This window comes from Lathyrus oleraceus, chromosome 7 (assembly GCF_024323335.1).
Source record: "Lathyrus oleraceus cultivar Zhongwan6 chromosome 7, CAAS_Psat_ZW6_1.0, whole genome shotgun sequence".
Lineage (NCBI taxonomy): Eukaryota > Viridiplantae > Streptophyta > Magnoliopsida > Fabales > Fabaceae > Lathyrus > Lathyrus oleraceus.
Window position 1 is genome coordinate 266,712,053 of NC_066585.1, and position 9,412 is coordinate 266,721,464.

General features: G+C 41.2%; 1 protein-coding gene across 1 annotated transcript; it reads left to right on the top strand.

Annotated features, from left to right (window-relative positions):
- Positions 1-2,842: 2,842 nt before the first annotated feature.
- On the top strand, positions 2,843-8,705 carry LOC127103352 (uncharacterized). Its single transcript, XM_051040624.1, has 4 exons — positions 2,843-4,539; positions 6,939-6,949; positions 7,286-8,265; positions 8,696-8,705. Exons 1-4 carry the CDS (start codon positions 2,973-2,975, stop codon positions 8,703-8,705), a joined length of 2,568 nt encoding a protein of 855 aa, XP_050896581.1. The 5' UTR covers positions 2,843-2,972.
- Positions 8,706-9,412: the final 707 nt, after the last annotated feature.

Sequence of the window (9,412 nt, forward strand, 5' to 3'; positions counted from 1 at the left end):
GGGGAAATGTCAACCTTTTTGGTAGAGACAAAATAGTTTAACCTAGGGTATTGAGACATTATTCCATTCATTCACACATTGTGCTGTAGACTTTTGTAATAGAGAAAACCAGAGTTTTTCTTCTAAATCCTTCTGTTTGATAACAATGGTGATGAGGAGCTAAACTCCCTTTTGTCAAGATTGGAGGTAGTAGCTATTCTCATCTATCTATGTATTCATTTTGATTTATATATGAGATAGAGATTGTTGATGTATTGATTACTGTTTTTGCTTTACTTTGAAAACCAGATTTGAGTAGTTGTCGAGAGAGATTACTTGAGTTTAGACATAAAACAGATTTTCAAGTAGTGAATAAGTTGTAGAGATAGATTTATCCATTACTATTCATTGATATTGAACATTCAAGGTTACTATATTGATAGTTAGGTGGAGAGATCGTCTAAGGATCAATATAGTAACTATCACGATATCATTTAGACATAAATGACTTTGAGAGAATATTTGAACATCATCAATAATCTTGAATCTAATTATTTATCATAGTGAATCATAGATATTTGAAATAGTGAACTCCAATCTTGCCAAGCTTTTATATTTGTCTAAAACCACTTAATAGTTTATGTTAACATTTATTAACAAGATATTTTTCCAAACAAAACAACCCTGTTATTTTCTAAACTTAAAACATTTGAATTATCGAACGGCGGTAATATCACCTAATCTCTGTGGATACGATACAAAAATATTTGCCAAAGATATACTCTTTCAACAAATTGGTGCCGTTGCCGGGGATTGGTGTCGATATTACAAGCATTGCAATAATTCATTGTTTTAAGTTTGTTACTTTTATTGTTATCCCTCTTTTGTTTCACTTGGTTTGTTAGTTTTGTAGATTCTAGTGCATGCGAGGAAAAGTAACCGAGGAGCAACTTCAATTCGATCCTGAAATTGAAAGAACACTTCGGAAGCTCAATAGCAAAACACGAAGAAGAAGGAAACTAGCCGAAGAGAGGAACCGGAGAGAAGAAGCATCTACTTCCGCACTTGTTCCAATCGAAGAAGTGGTTGTAGAAGCTTGTGAAGGAAACATGGCGGAGGATAATCGTACCGAAATGTCCGCTAATAGTCCTAGAAGGAACGCTCAATTTGCCCGTGGAGGAAGAAATACGGAGATGAAGACCGGAATCCTCCAACTTCTCTATGCAACTCCATTCACCGGAATGGATCACGAAGATCCGTATACCCATCTCATCAAATTCTATGAGATTGCGGGCTCTACGGGAATAGACGAGGCGGGTGAAGAGACGTTATTCAAGAGGATGTTCCCACACTCATTAGTGGGAAAAGCAAAGGAGTGGTACCTTGATCAAGAATCGAGAGTGATGACGGATTGGAATCTATTAGAAGAAAAATTCTTAGAAAGATACTTCCCTCAATCCCGATTCATGGAAGCCAAGACGGCTATAGCTGTATTTACTCAAGGAGGAAACGAATCTCTAAATGAAGCTTGGGAGAGATTCAAATCAATGTTGAGGAAGTGTAAGGGACATGGTTTTGATGAGCTTACTCAAATTCACATCTTTTTGAATGGTCTCCAATCAACCCATAAGACACTTCTGGACGCCACCGCGGGTGGTTCGCTTATATCAAAAACTGCGGAGGAGGCTAAAGTCATTATTGAACGGATGGCCCGTAATGATCATCAAGGTCAACATGATCGTAGCCCTTCACAACGTAAGCCCGGAGTTTTAGAGTTGAATACCAATGATGCCATCCTTGCACAGAATAAGCTACTCTCTCAGCAAGTGGAGCTTCTTACTCAACAAATGGCCAAGCTTCCACAGCAAATAAAAGAGATTCAAGGTTTTCAAGTTCAGCATCAAGTCGCATGTTGTGAGTTGTGTCAAGGGGATCATCCTACTGGTTTTTGTCCTCCACCTCAAGAAGAAGTCAGTTATGTGAACAACCAAAACCAGGGATATCAAAGACAACAGCCTAACAATCAAGGCTATCAACCAAGAAACAATCAAGGGTATCAACCGTCAAGGTTCAACAATCAGAATTATCAACAGCAAAGCCCTTACCAACAACCAAACTCTCAAGGTCAGCAGTCGCAAGGAGGAAATTCCAAGCTAGAAGACACTCTTCAACAATTCATGCAAGCTTCTATGGCAAATCAGAAAAGTAACGAGGCGGCAATAAAAAATCTGGAAAATCAAGTAGGCCAACTCGCGAAGCAGCTGTCGGAACAAAATGCAGGGCCTTCTTTTTCTGCTAACACTTAACCAAATCCAAAGGAGCATTGCAAAGCAGTTGTCACAAGGAGCGGTAAAGCGTTGGTAAGTGAAAAAGGTAAAGAAATTGTAGAAGAGAACACCACTGAGGGGATTCTGGAAGAAACAGATATAGTTGGTGAGAGAAAAAATGATTCTGGAAATGCTCAGTTCGCGCCGCGAACCACCTTCGCGCCGCGAAAAGAGCAGGTTCTGCCCACTGCTGTACAGACTGATTGTGAGGAGAAAAAATATGCTGAATCGAAGAAAAAGAAGAAATCTGAGAAGGGAGTGAATGTCATCCCAACTCAACATCTACCCTACCCACATGCTCCATCAAGGAAAGACAATGCTAGGCACTATGCACGATTCATGGACATTTTCAAGCAACTCCAAATCAACATTCCATTTTCTGATGCACTAGAGCAAATGCCACGATATGCTAAATTTATGAAAGACATTCTTACCAAGAAAAGGCGACATGTGGAAGATGAGACCATCATTCTTGATGCACGGTGTAGCGCAATCATTCAGAAGACTTTACCTCGGAAGGAGTCCGACCCGGGACGGGTTGTTCTACCGGTAACCATTGGAAGCACATACGTTGGGAATGGTTTGATAGATTTGGGCTCTAGTATAAATTTAATTCCCCTTTCCATTGTCAAACGATTGGGAAATGTGGAGATTAAATCAACAAGAATGACCTTACAACTAGCAGACAAGTCTACAACCTCACCATACGGAATTGCCCAAGACATGCTCGTAAAAGTGGACAAATTTCTATTTCCTGTGGATTTTGTAATAGTAGAGATGGATGAGGACCGCGATGTACCCCTAATCCTTGGAAGACCTTTTATGAAGACCGCTCGAATGATGATCGACATAGATGATGGGCTTATGAAGGTTAGAGTGCAAGATGAAGAGGTGACTTTTAACCTTTTCGAAGCAATGAAACATCCAACTGACAAGCATGATTCTTTTCGAATTGATGCAAGTGAAGAGGAAGTAGTGGAGGTCGTGAATCAAATCCATATTTCTAACCCTTTGGAAAGATCCCTTATTGGAGCATACAATGTGTTAACTGACAATGAGGAACGAGAGATCGAAGCGATGTTGCGTGAGTTAGAATCTTGTGGTGAACTGGCCTATCAAGAAGAATTAGTGGAAGATTTGAATGCAAAGAAGGAAACTGAAGAGCAAAAGTTAGAATTGAAGATGCTTCCGTCGCATTTGAAGTATGTGTTTCTTGGAGATGAGTGTACCAAACCGGTGATTATAAGCAACACATTGTCCACGCAGGAGGAAGATAAGTTGATTCGAGTTTTGAAAAAGAACCAAGGTGCGATAGGGTGGGTTTTATCCGATTTGAAGGGTATTAGTCCAGCATATTGCATGCACAAGATAATGATGGAGGAAAACTTCAAACCGGTTGCACAACCTCAGAGGCGTTTGAATCCATCAATGAAAGAGGTGGTTCGGAAAGAAGTTGTTAAACTTTTAGAAGCAGGAATGATTTATCCCATATCTGATAGTGCATGGGTGAGTCCGGTACAAGTGGTCCCCAAGAAAGGTGGAATGACGGTGATTAAAAACGATAAAAACGAGTTGATTCCGACGAGAACAGTGACAGGGTGGAGGATGTGCATCGATTATAGAAGGTTGAACCAAGCCACAAGAAAAGATCATTTCCCACTACCTTTCATGGATCAAATGTTGGAGCGGCTCGCCGGCAAAAACTTCTACTGTTTCTTGGACGGATATTCGGGGTATAATCAAATTTCAGTAAATCCGGCAGACCATGAGAAAACAGCTTTTACATGTCCCTTCGGCATTTTTGCTTACCGAAGAATGCCTTTTGGATTATGTAACGCACCGGCCACGTTTCAACGGTGTATGCAAGCTATCTTTTCAGACCTGATAGAAGAATGCATCGAGGTGTTCATGGACGATTTTTCTGTTTATGGATCATCTTTTGAAGTGTGCTTGAAGCATCTTGATGTAGTTCTAGAGAGATGCGTGGAGACCAACCTAGTGCTCAACTGGGAAAAATGCAATTTTATGGTAACTGAGGGTATAGTGCTTGGTCACAAAATTTCTTCTGAAGGGCTAGAGGTGGACAAGGCCAAGGTGGAAATTATTGAAAAGCTGCCACCTCCAACCAACATCAAAGGAATAAGAAGCTTTCTAGGACATGCCGGTTTCTACCGGAGATTCATACAAGACTTCTCAAAGATCGCAAAGCCACTGAGTAATTTACTCAACAAAGGTACGCCTTTTCTTTTTGATGAGTCATGTCTTAAAGCCTTCTTAGATTTGAAACAAAAGTTGATCACCGCACCAATAATCGTAGCACCAAACTGGAATCTTGATTTTGAACTCATGTGTGATGCTAGCGATTATGCAGTGGGTGCGGTGTTAGGACAAAGAAGCGATAAAGTTTTCCATGCCATACACTATGCTAGTAAGGTGTTGAATGACGCCCAAGTTAATTACGCAACAACTGAAAAAGAATTGCTAGCCATAGTATATGCATTGGAAAAATTTAGAGCTTATTTGATTGGTTCAAGAGTTGTAATCTACACTGACCATTCTGCAATAAAATATCTGCTTACCAAGCCGGATTCAAAACAAAGGCTTATTCGTTGGATCCTTTTATTACAAGAGTTTGATCTAGAAATTCGGGATAAAAAAGGGTCCGAGAACTTGGTAGCAGATCATTTGTCTCGATTGGTCGATGTAGAAATTACAAACAAAGAAGAAGAGGTGAGAGAAGAATTTCCAGATGAAAAACTCTATGCAATTCAAGTGAGGCCTTGGTTTGCTGATTTTGCTAACTACAAAGCAACTGGTTTAACACCGGAAGACCTCACTTGCAATCAAAGAAGGAAATTTTTAGCTGATGCAAAATACTATGTCTGGGATGACCCTTACCTTTTTAAAGTAGGGGCAGACAATATTTTGAGAAGGTGTGTAACAATAGAGGAATCAAGAGACATTCTGTGGCACTGTCACAACTCTCCGTATGGAGGTCACTATAGTGGTTTGAGAACAGCCACTAAAGTACTCCAATCGGGTTTTTATTGGCCATCTTTATTCAAAGATGCGCACGAACATGCGAAGAGTTGTGACGCATGCCAACGGAGTGGCGGGATAGGAAAACGGGATGAAATGCCTCTAACCAACATGCTAGAAGTAGAAGTTTTCGACTGTTGGGGTATTGATTTCGTTGGCCCATTCCCCTCTTCTTTCTCTAATGAGTACATTTTAGTTGCTGTCGATTATGTTTCGAAGTGGGTGGAAGCAAGTGCCTCACCCAAGGCCGATGCCAAAACCGTGATCAAATTTTTAAAGAAGAACATATTCTCACGTTTTGGTGTGCCTCGAGTGTTGGTGAGTGATGGAGGCTCACACTTCTGCAATACACCCTTAGAAAAAGTTCTTCAACATTATGGTGTAAAGCATAAGGTGACCACTCCTTACCACCCACAAGCGAACGGACAAACTGAGGTTTCAAACCGGGAAATTAAACGGATACTTGAGAAAACAGTTTCGAACTCAAGAAAGGATTGGTCCTTAAAACTTGATGAGGCTTTGTGGGCATATCGCACTGCATACAAAGCACCTATTGGGCTGACTCCGTTTCAACTGGTGTATGGGAAGACTTGTCATCTTCCAGTTGAAATGGAACATAGAGCATTATGGGCTCTTAAGTTCTTGAACTTCGATTCCACTCTAGCTGGAGAGAGAAGGAAAGGTCAACTCCATGAGTTGGAGGAACTAAGGAACAATGCATACCATTCTAATAAGTTGTACAAGGAGAAGACAAAAGCATACCATGATGGGAAGGTCCGCCCCAAAGAGTTTCATGTTGGCCAGATGGTATTGCTTTTTAATTCAAGGTTGAAGTTGTTTCCGGGTAAATTGAAGTCTAAATGGTCTGGACCATTTGTGATCAAGGAAGTACGGAATTATGGAGCCATTGTGATAGAGGATCCAAAGTCGCAAGAAAGCTGGACTGTCAATGGTCAAAGACTGAAAGTCTATCATAGCGGTGACATAAACCGTGATGTGTGTGTCCTTTCCTTATCTGGATCAAGCTAATTGAGGTACCGTCGAGCTCTTAACGACGTTAAACAAAGCGCTGGTTGGGAGGCAACCCAACGTTGTTTGTGTGCAATTTAAATTTCTCTGTTGTGTGATTCTTAGCTCTGATTGAAGTTTTAAAAGTTTTTGAAGTTCTGTTTTTTGCAGTTCGCGCCGCGACCTCCTGTTCGCGCCGCGAACTGATTGAATAAATTTGAGTGCTTTCTGTTTTTTGCAGTTCGCGCCGCGACCCCATGTTCGCGCCGCGAACTGAATGAAAAAATTTAAGTGGGTTCTGTTTTTTGCAGTTCGCGCCGCGACACCCCTGTTCGCGCCGCGAACTGAATGGAAAAAACTTTTAATTGGTTCTGTTTTATGCAGTTCGCGCCGCGAACCCCTGTTCGCGCCGCGAACTTTGCGTGACAGAATTCATTTAAATACTGTTTAGGTCAATTCAGTTTCATTTCAAACTTCCTCATTTCAAACCCTTTTGCCGCGCTTTCATCCCAACCCCCAAATTCCACCATTTCTCAGCGTTTTCAGTGTTTCACTCTTCCAATCTTCTCCTTTTTGCAAGTGTAGAGATTCTAAAGGTATGTAATCTTCATTTCCTCTTTCCAATCCCTTTTTGGGGTTTTTCAATTTAGGGTTGGTTAGAGATGTATTTTTCTGTGAATGCTTTTGGAATTGCTATGCTTGTGTGAAATAGAATAGGATTAGGCTAGGGTTATGCAGTTTGACTGTTTGGGTATGTTAAATCCCTCTTTGGTGAAACCCTAGAAAGCAATTGGGGATTTCCTGAAATCGCAGGGTTCGCGCCGCGAACCTCCCTTCGCGCCGCGAACTGTGAATTCCAGCAGCCATTTTCTTTTTGATTATTGACTAATGCTGTAATGTTTGTTTTGTGGTTGTGCTGGTTTTGATTGCAGATGTCTAAGAGAACTAAGACCACAGCACCTCCTCAGGCCCGTGCTACCCGAAGGTTCATCAGTGAGGAGCACGAAGCACGCTTTGAGAGTCTTGTCAAGAGGACTATTCTACCGGAAAGGTTTATCCGCCTGGCTCCAACTGGAGTGTATCACAGAGTGGTTGAGGTTTTCGAGCAAAGAAAATGGATGAAGTTGTGTGAGCCGGAAGCCGCAATCAACTACGACCTTGTCCGAGAATTCTACGCGAATGCGATGCATCGTGAGGAAGGTACGACCTTCATTCACCAGTCCAGGGTAAGGGGAAAGATTGTGTCATTTGGAAGGAATGACATTAATTCTTATCTAGGTCACCCCTTAACTCTTGGAGAGGGGGAGAGTTGTGAGTACAATACCATGGTGGCAGCTGACAGGTGGAACCTAGAAGCAGTCAATGCCACCCTTTGTCTCAGAGGAAAATCGTTTGAAGTGAATGACCAAGGGCACCCGAAATTGTGGAAGAGGGAAAATTTCAATTTGGAAGCTAGAGCTTTTTTGGTGCTACTGTTAACCAATATCAGACCAAGAAGCCACACCACCACAATTCCTATGGATGTCGGGTGTCTCTTGTACTGCATCATGATCGGGAAGACGGTGGATGTTGCAGCCCTCATTTCATGCGAGATGAGAAAGATTGTGTTAAGTGGAACAAATTTCGGGGGCAAAGCTGGGGTGCTAGCTTATCCAGGACTCATCATGGGATTGTGCCGTAGGGCCAATGTTCACATTCCTGAGGAAGTGCACTACTCGATCACCAGTGTGATCAGTGACGCTTATTTGAACAGGTTTCTGCAGAACCCGAATGAGAAGACTGATGCATCTGGTACTTCTTCCTCTCGGTCCCGAGCCAGGTCCCGTTCTCAACCTCAACCTCAGAGTACCCCAGGTTCTGATCAGATGGTTTTTGCCAACTACTGCTGTGAGAACTTTGAGGCCTCCAGGAGGTCTCAATCATTTCTTTTTGATGCCATGCAGCAGCAGTTCCAGAACACGTTTCTGGCACCAGAGGCCCGTACTTTTCCATCGCAAGCTGACTATGCAGCTTATGCTAATTGGCCTGTGGGCAGGCCAAATTTTATGGGGGGTGCAGGAGGTAGTGTTGACCCAAATGAGGAGATGGAAGATGTTCTCGGAGGTGTAGGTGGTGATGAAGAGGAAGAGAATTGAATTTGTGGAGTTTTGAAGAGAATTGTTTGTTTGAATTTCGTTTGACTAATTCTGTTTTTGTTTTGGGAATTTTGTAATGTACTTTTTGGTGGCTCTAGTTCACCGTGACTTTATCTTAGCACTTTAATTTTTCTTTAGTTTTTTTTTAATTGCATGAGTACTTTGTGAAATTTAAGTGTGTTTTTAATCAAATTGGTTTACCAACAGCTCTAGTTAATTGTTCTTACGCTTAAGTCAAGCCTAAAGCAACCAAGAGTTGTTCGCAAAGAAAGAAGCATAGGATACTTCGAGTGGTGATGATAAGAATTAGTGTCGGCAATTTCAAGGTACACTTTATCGCTTTCTAGACTTAACATGAGTAGGTTGATGTTGTGTGCAAATTCCATTTCATAAATTCATTGAAGTATATGTCAGTTTTGAATCAAAATAGGACTTAACCATTTGTGAGGAAACTTTCCATTGTGCACTAAAAAAAGCGGGAAACCGAGCATTATTTTGACTCATTCTTATCATGCTAAATCATGCATCAATCTAATGTTGTGTGAAATTTTTGAAAATGATAGAGGCAATTTTTGTGAGAAAAACCACTTGACCAAAAAGCTTAAATCAACGAACCTTGTGAGGAGTAATCCTTAGTTAACCCCCTTTGAGCTTGTTAGGATTCATTTGATTGATCATTGTAAAATCAATTGAAAATTGTGGAATAAATGAATCCTAATTTCTTTCGTATCAGTTGAAACCTCAAACCGAGTTGTTTGCAAAAATTTTGCCTTTTGCTTATTCTTAAGTAGGGAGCATTATTGAATAAATCGGTTGTGGAATCTAAAGTTGGGGAGAGTAAAGTGAAGAGTTGATAGGGAACTTGGAATAGTGAGTTTCTTTGGAAGGGTAAGAATATGAAAAGAAACAAGAAAAAGAAATCAC